This window comes from Balaenoptera acutorostrata, chromosome 12 (genome assembly GCF_949987535.1).
Source record: "Balaenoptera acutorostrata chromosome 12, mBalAcu1.1, whole genome shotgun sequence".
Classification (NCBI taxonomy): domain Eukaryota; kingdom Metazoa; phylum Chordata; class Mammalia; order Artiodactyla; family Balaenopteridae; genus Balaenoptera; species Balaenoptera acutorostrata.
Genome location: NC_080075.1, coordinates 69,634,283 through 69,647,552, shown reverse-complemented (window position 1 = coordinate 69,647,552; position 13,270 = coordinate 69,634,283). Strand labels below are relative to the sequence as shown.

Genomic DNA, 13,270 nt, shown 5'->3' with positions numbered 1-13,270 from the left:
CTGCGGTGTCTGTTGTAATGTCTCCTTTTTCATTTCTAATTTTATTGAGTCCTCTCCCTCTTTTTCTTGATGAGTCTGGCTAAAGGTTTATCAATTTTGTTTATCTTCTCGAAGAACCAGCTTTTAGTTTTATTGATCTTTGCTATTGTCTCCTTTGTTTCTATTTCATTTATTTCTGCTCTGATCTTTATTATTTCTTTCCTTCTACTAACTTTGGGTTTTGTTTGTTCCTCTTTCTCTGGTTCCTTTAGGTGTAAGGTTGGATCGTTTAATTTGAGATTTTTCTTTTCTTGAGGTAGGATTGTATTGCTTTAAACTTCCCTCTTAGAACTGCTTTTGCTGCATCCCATAGGTTTTGGATCTTCGTGTTTTCATTGTCATTTGTCTCTAGGTATTTTTTGATTTCCTCCTTGATTTCTTCCATAATCTCTTGGTTATTTAGTAATGTATTGTTTAGCCTCCATGTGTTTGTGTTTTTTATGATTTTTTTCCCTGTAATTGATTTCCAATCTCATAGCATTGTGGTCAGAAAAGATGCTTGATATGATTTTAATTTTCTTAAATTTACTGAGGCTTGATTTGTGACTCAAGATGTGATCTATCCTGGAGAATATTCCGTGTGCACTTGAGAAGAAAGTGTGATCTGTTGTTTTTAGATGGAATGTCCTATAAATATCAATTAAATCTGTCTGGTCTATTGTGTCATTTAAAGCTTGTGTTTCCTTATTAATTTTCTGTCTGGATGATCTGTCCATTGGTGTAAGTGAGGTGTTAAAGTCCCCCACTATTACTATGTTACTGTCGATTTCCTCTTTTATAGCTGTTAGCAGTTGCCTTATGTATTGAGGTGCTCCTATGTTGGGTGCATAAACTTTTATAATTGTTACATCTTCTTCTTGGATCGATCCCTTGATCGTTATGTAGTGTCCTTCCTTGTCTCTTGTAACATTCTGTATTTTAAGGTCTATTTTATCTGATATGAGTATTGCTATTCCAGCTTTCTTTTGTTTTCCATTTGCATGGAATATCTTTTTCCATCCCCTCACTTTCAGTCTGTTTGTGTCCCTAGGTCTGAAGTGGGTCTCTTGTAAACAGCATATATATGGGTCTTGTTTTTGTATCCATTCAGTGAGCCTGTGTGTTTTGGTTGGAGCATTTAATCCATTCACGTTTAAGGTAATTATCGATTTGTATGTTCCTATTACCATTTTCTTAATTGTTATGGGTTTGTTTTTGTAGGTCCTTTTCTTCTCTTGTGTTTCCCACTTAGAGAAGTTCCTTTAGCATTTGTTGTAGAGCTGGTTTGGTGGTGCTGAATTCTCTTAGCTTTTGCTTGTCTGTAAAGCTTTTGATTTCTCCATCAAATATGAATGAGATCCTTGCCTGGTAGAGTAATCTTGGTTGTAGGTTATTCCCTTCTATCACTTTAAATGTATCATACTGCTCCCTTCTGGCTTGTAGAGTTTCTACTGAGAAATCAGCTGTTAACCTTATGGGAGTTCCCTTGTATGTTATTTGTCATTTTTCCCTTGCTGCTTTCAATAATTGTTCTTTGTCTTTAACTTTTGTCAATTTGATTACTGTGTGTCTCGGCATGTTTCTCCTTGGGTTTATCCTGCCTGGGACTCTCTGCGCTTCCTGGACTTGCGTGGCTATTTCCTTTCCCACGTTAGGGAAGTTTTCAACTATAATCTCTTCAAATATTTTCTCGGGTCCTTTCTCTCTTTCCTCTCCTTCTGGGACCCCTTTAATGCAAATGTGGTTGCATTTAATGTTGTCCTAGAGGTCTCTTAGGCTGTCTTCATTTCTTTTCATTCTTTTTTCTTTATTCTGTTCTGTGGCAGTGAATTCCACCATTCTGTCTTCCAGGTCACTTATCCATTCTTCTGCCTCAGTTATTCTGCTATTGATTCCTTCTAGTGTATTTTTCATTTCAGTTGTTGTATTGTTCATCTCTGTTTGTTTGTTCTTTAATTCTTCTAGGTCTTTGTTAAACATTTCTTGCATCGTCTCGATCTTTGCCTCCATTCTTTTTCCGAGGTCCTGGATCGTCTTCACTATCATTATTCTGAATTCTTTTTCTGGAATGTTGCCTATCTCCACTTTATTTAGTTGTTTTTCTGGGGTTTTGTCTTGTTCCTTCATCTGGTACAAAGTGCTCTGCCTTTTCATTTTGTCTCTCTTTCTATGAATGTGGTTTTCCTTCCACAGGCTGCAGAACTGTAGTTCTTCTTGCTTCTGCTGTCTGCCCTCTCGCAGAGGAGTTTTGAAAGTAAATGAAATGTGAACTCAGTTCTGAATCAGAAGCCAAGTGGCATGACATGTGACAAGAGGTGAAGACATGTCTTTTCCCTCATTGAGAGAGAAAGTGGGGAAAGGGTAGATGAAGTGGAGGTAAGACAGCTAGAACAAGGATTATGTTTCTGGTTGGTGGGCATAAAGAAACAGGCTCTGAGGTCTGCAGGCAGAGGGAGCACTAAAATATCAAACTCGCTTGTCAAGGAAAAGTTTGATCTGTGATGGAGCAGGGTAGTCGTGATTGATGCTAAATTGATAAAAGGCTGCTCAATTTTTAATGCAGGTGAGTTAACAGGTAAGACACATTATATTACCCTCTTAGTGGATATATCACGCTCAGTGTACCAGTGAAAGAGTTGGTCTTTGGATGCTTGATCAGATGGCCCACATTCCAGCATGTAAATTCCCACTACAGCACACCAGGCGGTGGTCAACCAGTCTTTTCTCAAATGGTGAACACATCACCTCTTGACAGCTGAGAAAAAGCTTTTCCCTGTGGCTTCTAACCTTAGGACTCAGTTCCCTCCTCTGGAGCCGAACAGCTTGGGCCCAGTCTCTCTTCTAGGACTTCAGACACAAGTGCAGTGGAGTTGCCTCTACCAGCCTTGCACTGCCTCCTCTACTGCCATGTCAACAGTGCACAGGGTCCCTAAAGGACTGTTCCTCCGGTTTTGAATCTAAACCTTGTTGACATAGGTATTCTCATTTTTCATGACATAGCTCTTATTAAGGGCTGAGTATTTTATAAGACAGTTATGAAACCAGATTGAAACCTGGTCCTTTCCCTAAAGTAAATCACAGAGTAGAGGAGACGGACAGTAAATACTTACAGAGGTTCAGTAATGGCTCAGTAGTAAGGGTAAACATGGTGAGCTAAGGTGGGGAAGTTGCTTCATATCTTTACTGTTCTTAATATTGAGGTAAAATTCGAATGGAGTGAAATGCACAGATCTTAAATGTACCATTTGATGTAATCCACACCCTAATCAAGATATAGAATGTCCCTGCCCCCCTGAAAATTTCCTCATGCTCCCTTCCAGTCAGTTCCCTCCCCCACAGGCAACTACTGTTCTGATTTCCGCCACCACAGATTAATTTTGCATACCTCATACGGTTCTGTGATCGCAAATATCACATCAAAAGTCTCTCAATGCAGATAACTTGATATGGAAGAAAGCAACATTCAGAGACTATGTGTCAACATGCTGTGTGCCCTTGGGCAAAAAACTTCACCTCCCTGGGCTTCGTTACAGGGTTCCGTAGGTGATCCTCTCGATTCCTTAAAGATGGAACTCCACTCACATTTCTGATCTCAAAACTACCACCCCCCCACTGCAGTCTGTTCAAGAACCCGGAGCAGAAACAAACCTCGGGCTCATTCCACCCTCCAGTTGAGCACTCTGTCAGGTCAGTTCTTCCTTGTGATTTTTTTGGACATGTCACTTCCTTTAGTCCCTACCTCCTCTTCATCTCTTGCCTTGTAATGACCAATCAAATTACTTTTCCGACCTCTCTTGCCCCTGGTCCTCTCCAAACTATTCTTATTACTGCCCCCAAGCTAATCCCTGCTAAAATGAAACAAATTCTGGTTGCTTTTCTATTTAAAATCCTTAAGTGGTTCTCCACCATTTAAGGTGCTTCTCTGTCACCTACAGACTTGAGTTCCAATTCTCAAGTTCGACAATGAGGGCCTTAACCGAATGCCTCCAGCCTATGTTTAGTGCCCTCAGCCCCACAGTGTTCTCTGCTGGGAGGTTCACCCTGCCATCACTCTCCTGCCTCACCAGCTCCCTCCCCCCTTCCACAGGCCCCTGTTAGGGCACTGCACTTGCCCGGCTCCCTGATTCTGCTGTGAGCTCTGCAGTGGGGTTAGGAACCGTATTTTATCCACTTCTCTATCTCTAGCATCTGGCATATGACTTTGCCGAAAACACTTAACCCCATGGTAACTAAATCATGAGATTTCTAAGGATGGTGCTGTACTGGGTCAGGGTCTTATTGACTTCACATTGATGTTTCTAGAAATAAAAAAATCATATGGAAGTTTTCATGCATGGCTGACCACTTCATCAAGTCTGATTCTGAGTTTTTCTTTCCAGTAGCTTTCGTGATAATATTGGGTTAAAGGTGAGCAAGTTTTTTATTTGGAGAGAGGGTGTATTTATTAGTGATAGGAGGTCTCAAAACAGTGAGTCCTGTGGTGTAAAAGAGCTGTCTGTGCTCTAATTCCTATCTCAAATCTAACTTAACGTGCTTATTCGTTTAATTCTAGAATGGCAGATCACCATTTCCACAAATGAAGGTAGTTTCTTTCTAAAGGTCTTTGTGGTAATTAGCAAGCAGATAAAAAACTAAAAATGACTGGTAAATGTTGACCTAAGAGCATAGGAACACGAGTATTTACAGCCCTTGTTTGTTCACCTTGGTTCACTTGGTCCTGATTTTGTGAATCAGCATTGCTGTCTGAATTGATCTTTACTCCATCTGTATTTTTATCTTTTCCAAAACCTAGGTAAGAACCTGGATGCTGTCCATGACATCACGGTGGCATACCCTCACAACATTCCCCAGACAGAGCGGCACCTCCTCCTCGGAGACTTTCCAAAGGAGATCCACTTCCACGTCCACCGATACCCAGTGGACACCCTCCCCACATCCCAGGAGGACCTCCAGCTCTGGTGCCGCAAGCGGTGGGAAGAGAAAGAGGAGAGGCTGCACTCCTTCTATCAAGGGAAGAAGAATTTTTACTTTACGGGGCAGACTGTCATTCCACCTTGCAAGTCTGAGCTCAGGGTCCTTGTGGTCAAATTGCTGTCCATACTGTACTGGACCCTGTTCAGCCCTGCAATGTGCCTGCTCATCTATCTTTACAGTCTTGTTCGGTGGTATTTTATAATCATCATTGTCATCTTCGTGCTGCAGGAGAGAATATTTGGTGGACTGGAGATCATTGAACTTGCATGTTACCGTTTTTTACACAGACAGCCACATTTAAATGCAAAGAAAAAGGAGTAAGATTGTAAGATTCACAGTGTAAAAACCTATGGGATATTTTGGAAATGTTCTAAGCTTTTGTAAACGGAGATGCGTTTTTGCATGACTATGTCAAATATTTCTTACTATCGTCATTATTTGTTAAAGATATTTTGCACTTAGTTTTGTGGGAAAATATTGCTACACACACGATTTTTTTTTTTTTTTTTAATCTCTGAATGTAATTTCAACACTGTGTAGCAGGGAGCGATCGCTGTGTGAAATAACTTGGGCCAGAGTATAGTAAACAATCATCAGGCTGTTAGCAGACAAGGTACACACAAGATCTTCTTAAAGGCCCAATCCTGCTTCCTAACCAACTCCCCAGACAGGAGGCAGACCTGGGGCTCCTGAGCACTGGCCCAGATCAAGTGCTGGCACTTGACCGTGGAGGTGAGGGCCCTTCCTCCTGGCTCCCTCTTGGCCCTGTCCCCGCACTCCTTTCTATGCCAGTCAAACCCTTGCATCCTTCCTGAAGACCAGAAAACAGAAATCCCTTGTCCTTAAGCTGAACAAACATTTTAATAGGAAGCCCTTCATTACTCATGAAATCTTGGCATTTAGCCGTGCACTGACCTAGACGTCAGAAGACCACCGGTGCCCTTTTCTCACGTGGAAAATAAGAGCTGGACAAGTCTCAGGGAGCAACCGCAGGCTCTCCACTCAGAAACCTTAGTTTGAATTTTTAAAGCTAGGAATTCATACAGTTTAGTTCTTCACTTCTGTGTAACCTTGCATGTTTAGTGCTGGTTTCTTTACACACCTTGTTAGCAGGTGTAGCTTTTCTGCATTATAAACGGTATACATCAAGTCACTTACCTTTTTAAAGGAAAGCGCAGAAGAACGTTCTCTTATTGCCATCAGAAACTCTCTTTTGAAGTTGTGTCTTGGTTGAAATATTTCTTTAAAACCTGCCACAAAAAGGAAGGTTATTGTATTTTCTACATGTGCGTGGGTGTCTAACTTCTGCCACTAAATCAACAGCAGCACTTGCAGACAGGGCCGTAATGGTTTAACCTAAATTATTCAATCCCTGTAGCCTTGACAAGTTTTATTCTTAAAACCAAAATGGTCACACAAAAATGAATCCTTTTTTAATGATAGTGAGGGATCTCCCTCTCTCTCTTTTTTAGTCCCAGGTTTCCTCTTTCATTAGTAAAACCCACTTTTGACCAATTGTTCACCTAAATATTCCTGTCATTTGGAGTCAATGGAAAATTCAGCAAGTCAACAGCACCAACCTCCTTCTGAGGCAAAAAAGAAACATGTGGCCATTGTTTCCACTCCACTGGAGCCCTGCAGCTACTTTTCTTTTTTTTTCTGGTCCTAATGGGAATGCCGGTCAGAGCAGCAGAAAATATGGGGCATTTAAAAGTCTTTACTGTTAAAAAACCTGTCCGCTCATTCCTGCCTTGAACCAGCCTCAAACACTGTTTCTAGCTTTGTGTACTCTTGGCGCGAGTGCCTTCTCCTTAATTACATCTCCTTTGTGCCGGACGGTGACTTCCGCCGGCAGCGGACACCGGCATCGCCCTGACAGGCACGCACGCTGTGAGCTAGACTTACCCAGCAGACTCTTCCGCTTTCAGAAAGCCACCGCAGCACTCTGTTGGCATACCGTTTCCACTGGAGGAGAACTAACTAGTGCCTCTGCTGAGGAGCCCAGCCTGTATTTAACTACTCCCCCAAGGCTGTTTTTAATCCTGCTGGGGCTACTAATTAGTTATTAGGCACATCTGCTCCAGACCCAGCTTCCTTGGTTTCTAAGGTGGTTATTTTTTTAACCCTTTTTTTCCCCCCCTTAATAAAAGAGGTTTCTAATTTAGGTCTCTCTCAGGCTTCTGGTTATATTTGGAAATAAATAGTTTAACAATCAGGATTGCTTTTGTCCTGGGTCAGAGAGAAACGCTGAGTTTTCTACTCCACAGGTGTTTGTAATGTAGCGCGGCTGCCCTTCCTCCAACTAACTGCTCACGGCTCCTTGGTTCGGGGCCTGGCTTTAATGGCGAGTCCTCTTGAACCCTCTGAAACCTGTAAAAGGGGAACTCTTCCTTTTTAAAACATGTTTTCTTTTGATCGTAAAAAACATGTTTAAGATAAAATGCAAAAACTCTTTTTTAGTACCCCGAATTCATAAGCACTGAAACTGAGACACTGTACTTCTAAGAATTAGAAATAACTTCAAAAAGAAAAATGTTGCCTTTTTTTGGTCTCTGGTGTGGTTTTTTTGGTTGGTTTGTTTTGTTTCGTTTGCAATAAGGCTTCTTTTAAAATTGTAATCATTTGTGTTTTCCTACACAACTTTTTCTTCTCTTATTTAAAGAAATACACTGTCCATGACTTGGACTCTAAAATTGATAGTGTCAGGTAGAGGTTAATGCAGCTCCGGTACTGTGCTTGGCCTCAGCTGTGACCCCTTCCCACCTCCCAGTCTCGCTCTGGACTCCGCAGCCGCCCGTCTGGCGGCATCTGGACTCTCACCAGTCCATCCATAGGAAACTCAGTGGAGTTTGAAATGTTTGCAGTGCTGTTATGTCCATTTGTTACATCTTTACCATTCAGACAAGATTTAAATAAAGCAAGTGTGGTTTACATGGGACATGAACCATTATACTTAAAATAGGAACCTGCAAGGAAGGGCACTGATTAGGTCACAAGTTTTCCCACCAGGCCTCTTTGATGAAACAAGCCAAAGTCATTGTAAAATTCAGTAGAAGAACATGGTAAAAGACTAAAAGAAAAATAAATGTCAGAGCCCATAATTTAAAGCTCTTAATAAAATCCTTGTTTGTTAGGCTACTAAAACACAGACGGGGAGAAATCCCAGCTTCCACTTGAGTCACTTTGAAATTAGTTATGTCCATAGCCCCACGTCAGACGTCGTCCATCAGCAGCTGAGACTGAACTCGCCAGGAGGGGAGACGTTCCCATCTCACCCGGACTTCAAGCTCTGGCCTGACCACGCTGCCCTTGTACACTTTTATAACAGAGACTAATGGAGGGAGCCTGTTGGTATTAAATTGTTTACATTTCTTTATATAAATAATGTGCTTTCAGTGCCTTAGTTACGGGTCCCTTTCTTGTTCCAAGAATTCTTCAATGTGTCTCTTAGGTAAAAGTCTCTTTTTGCTATTCACTGGGAGAAAAATGGTTTCTAAAACACTGGTCACTGTGGTCAATACTACTTTGTGATGACATCTGGGAAAGAGAGCTTTATGTGGAGGTAGCGGTTGCCTCAGGGCTATTGTTTATGTTGCAGAAATGCTCTTGTCACATGATGAGCTTCAGATTAGGCATGGCCCTAAAGTTGTCTTGTGCTGACCTTAAATTCTTATTTCAGAAGAGAATCTTGGGTCTGGTAATTCATTTTTTAAAAGATCATGTGCAAAAACACTACGTTTTAAAAATAACTCACAGAATGGCCTTAGTTTTTTATGTCCTGGTATGTTTGTGAGTTGTGTTCTCTGTAGTATACATCCCAGAATAAAGTGGAGTGAATTCAATAGTTTACACGTGTGTTGGGTTTCTGTTTTTGCAGGAATGACTGGAGGCTATATTGTTATTGTATTGTAACATGTGGTGTTGAGGAAGAGCTGACCAGTTAGGACTCTCTTTCACAGATGTTTAAAACATAATGCCAGAGCAAAAAGGGAATACACCGCCTTCATCACTGAAAAAGTCCAGGGGCCGCAGCTGAATTCAGGGTTCAGTGAATGTCATCAGAACTTGATTTTCCTCCATCTCAGTTCAGCCTGAGGGCAGTGTGGTCATTCCACAAGGGAGGGGGTCTCATGGGAAGTATCCGCACCACTAGCTGCAAGAGGTAAACGGGGCTCTATGCACGCCCTCCCCCATTGTCAGGGAATACAGAACTAGGAAGGCAATTCTTGGACCAAAGTTTGACAAATGCATGAAAACACACTTAGCAAACAGACACGTGCAAAAATCATGGGACTGAGGGGTAGCAGAATATGCCACCCCAAAATATGAGTATAGGAGTTCAGGACATGCCACCCCAAATATACCACTTTGGAATATTGATTATTTTCAGCTGTAGGCACTTGAGAAACAGCAAATGCAGGGAAGGGCTGTCTCTGAACTCTCATCTCCTGCCTGAAGACAGATCCTCCAGAAGGAACTCAACTGCCATAAATCCCCTCCCTGGGCGTTTCATCAACCGGAGGGGATTGACTCTTGTCACAGGAAAGGAGACTTCACACCCACACACTTTGTCACAAAAGGCCATACCCCCCACCCCCATCTATTCCAAGGGTCCATTCATCTCTCCTAAAAAAAAAACATTCACTATCCCCTAAGAGGGCTACTTTCTTCCTCCCCTTTTTCCATTAAGATGGTATTTCAGCCTGGATTCTAAGCCACCTCGAAGAGTTACTCATTTTTCCCTGGGTATCTCCATGAATACATGAGGGATACATGCTAATGAATTTTTGATTGTTCTCCTCTTGTTAATCTGGCTGATATTACAGGAGTCTCAGCCAAGAACTCAGAAGGGTAGAGGGAAAATGATTTTCCTCCCCTACAGAACCTAAGCTCTGCAGTGCCCCATTCTGTCTTCGGGTTCTCCAACAAGCATTTGCTTGAAAGATCCACTCTGAGGGGAGCCCCCAATGTCATTCTCTGGGAAGGGGGCATGAGGGACCAGAAGAGCGGGTTTCCAGGACTGGGCCATGGGGCTGGTGGGATTTCTATATTCTGTTCAGGCAAAGGGGAGAGGAGAGCAGAGTCTTTCTAGTCACCCATGTGCTTCCACATCACTCATTTCACTGATAAATTATGTAAAGGGCTTCAGCAGCTCCCTGCGAAGGGTGGGTTTTCAATGAGGTACTTCAAATGCCAGCTAGTAAGCCCTAGGATGTCACAGAGTCTAACCTACACTCATACGATGCACTCTTCATGCCAAAATGTTTTTAAAGTAAATACCTAAAAGACAACTTGCGCTCTCCTGGCTGTGTTGACTTGATTCCCAGGATCCACATGGTGACTTGAGGCCTGCAGTCACTTCAGCCCTACAACCTCTCAGGTTCAAATCCGGTGGGAAAGAGCCAGAGAGACTGCTTCCCCAGTGGCTTAACACAAATCCTAAAGTGGGTTGCAATGCTCATTCCTGAACCACTTACTTGCCTGGAAATAACTAGGTGGCTTGAGTCCCTGGGTTACTCACCACCCCCTGGAGCCAGGGCTGGAGTTTGTTCCCCTGGACCACAGGGACCAAGTGCTGGGGAGGGATGAACTTTCAGAGGGCTCCTGTTGAGAACAGGATAAAATGACGCTGGGTGGCCAGATGTCCACCTCGACTATGAAACTTCCCAAACCTCCCAGTGGAGTCTGGAGCAAATCAGCACAGCTTGCAGAGAGAGTCCCTGACCCTGCGCAGTGAGAAACAAAGGAGCTTGGCTGCCTCCTCCCATCAACACCAGGAGATATTTGGGAATCTAAGTTTCTCCAGAGCTGTACACAGACAACCTCATCAACAACTGGTCCATCTGAATACTTTAATCATTACCTCTACCCAGATCACCCGACTTAAGCAAGACAGTATGGACAGCATTTTTCTTCCTGTGGGAAATCTGTTGAAGTACAAATCCTGCAGCTCTCATGTCTCTCCCTGTTGGCTGATGCAGCCCTCTTTCTTCCAGCACTGCAGGCACAGAATCTCACAGTGTCACTCATCCCTCCCTCACCTGCCCAAGACAGTCACCCCCACCCGTGCCTTCCTCCTCAGGGGCAGCTCCTCCTTCCCACTGCATTAGACCTGGCAAGTCGGCACTACCTACCAGTTCTCCCTGCTCCAGGAGATTGACGCCGATCTCTATCCACGGGACCCAGTTGGTCTCCCCACAACCCCAGTTTAATCATGGAACCCTGCTTCTCACCACCCCCAGTGGCTTCCTGCTGATGTCAGGCAGCCCAGACTCGACCTATCCCAGTTCTTCCCAATCCACCCTATCCTCGGGCCCAGGATTGTCCCCAGGTGTGGACCTTTTCACCCCAATGCAACTGGCTGCCTAAAACTCACGTGCCCCCTGCTCTTTCCCACCTTTGCTCATAAAGGTGCTTCCTTCACAGCCCAAATTCTGTCAAATCCCACTTTTTCTCTGAACTGTTTCCTCATCAGTCTAGCTTGAAATGTCCTCCTGTCGTGGCGATATTTCTCTGCAACTCTTGCTTGACCGTATTACATACTACCTCACGTTATAGTTATTTTTCAGTCTTATCACCTCACCTGGAGTATAAGCTTCTGGAAAGTCAAGATAAGAATGCCTCATATTTCTCTTATCCCGAACAGTATTTAGCCCAGCATCTCACGAATTCCTTTTGCACAATAAATTCTAAACGGTGATTCCTTGGAAGTCATTCAGAAAGCATCCTGTACTAAACTCAAGCTGGGTGCAGAAATTTACAAATTTAACATAACAAAAACAAAAATTTGAAATGCAAACCCATCTACCTCTGGGAAATAGCTTTTTTTTTTTTACAAGAATCAAATCATTTTTGATTGATGATATGATTTACCAAAATATATTAGCAACTGAACTCTTAAAAGTAGAAACTTGGCTCGAAATGTGCATCCTTAAGAAGGCTTGCTCAACTAATCTCACCTCCCCCAGCTACACCTGTGGAGGAGAATTTGCCAATACCTAACATAATTCTTATGCACTTACCTTTGGCCCACAATCCCACTTTCAGAGATCTATCCCCCAAAATACACTGACCAAAAAAATTGTAAGATGCATGCACAAAGCCCTTCATTGTAGTTCTGTTGGTAAGAATAAAATACTGGCAACAACCTAAATGTCCATGGTAGGGAATGATGGAATACTCTTTGGTATAATTATATGATTGAGTTCTGTGCAGCTGTACAGAGGCACGATGGACATCTCCAGACACTGATATAGGACATTTCTCCAATATATTATGTTAAGTGAAAAAAGAAAGATGGAGAACAATGTGTATAGTTATGCTTTTATTGAAGAAGGTGAGGCCATACAGATACACACACATATGCTTAATTGAAAAGCTAATTCATTAAACATAATTTAAAAATATAAATTATAAAAGTAAAATTGTAACATATGGGGGAGGGAGGGAACATGATGGATGAGACAAGGATAGGAACTAGACTTCTTTTATATATCTTATTTTATGCTATATGCTTGACTTTGGAACCAAGTTAATGTTTCACATAATTGTAAAATTAAATGAGGGAATTCCCTGGCAGTCCAGTGATTAGGACTCAGCACTTTCACTGCGGTGGCCCAGGTTCAACCCCTGGTTGGGGAACTAAGATCCTGTAAGCCACATGGCGCGGCCAAAAAAAATTAAAAAATTAAAAAGTAAAAAAAATTAAATGAAAAAGTAAAAGCAATTTCTAAAAAATCAAAAGAAGAAAAGATAAAAATCAAAAGGAAAATGAAGCAAATGACCCTAACATACCAAATCTGTGGAATAATTACACAGAGAACATTTTTCAGGTAATTATAATGTATATCCTTAACAATATATATTCTCCAGGCAGAAAGAACTTCAAAAAAATCTTAAATTGTTTTTGTCATCATATTGTTATTAATGATACCAGTTTATTTTCTGAAATTACTGCATTTATTGTAAGATTAGGCATGTAAGTAATTATGATAATGTTGCTAGGCCCAAGATCTTCAGTGTAAAAGATATATAAGTATACAGAATTTTTAAAGTTAAAAAAAATCCCCATAACCCTAAATTTGAACTATTTATTTTGTCTTAAAAAAAAAAACAAGAGCTACTTGGTAGTCCTGTCCATTAAAAATGCTAGAAATAATGGCCAACCAATAGCAATGAGCAGCCTAGTGCCCAGATAATGGAAAACCATTTTCCATTAAAAAGGAACCAGAGGTTCTTGGACAAATGGCCCAGGACAGGTAGAAGGTAAGCCTGGACA

At 42.0% G+C, this 13,270-nt stretch overlaps 1 protein-coding gene across 7 annotated transcripts in view; it reads left to right on the top strand.

The window, feature by feature from the left end:
* LCLAT1 (lysocardiolipin acyltransferase 1) overlaps window positions 1–8,841 on the top strand; it is a 293,997-nt gene extending 285,156 nt beyond the window's left edge. For 6 of the 7 annotated variants that reach the window (XM_057557827.1, XM_057557828.1, XM_057557829.1 and 3 more), the window contains one exon: window positions 4,811–8,841. In XM_057557827.1, coding sequence (XP_057413810.1) covers window positions 4,811–5,313 — 503 coding nt within the window. In that variant the 3' untranslated portion in view covers window positions 5,314–8,841. The remainder of the gene's footprint in view (window positions 1–4,810) is intronic. The other variant, XM_057557833.1, reaches the window with a different exon arrangement.
* Window positions 8,842–13,270: the final 4,429 nt, after the last annotated feature.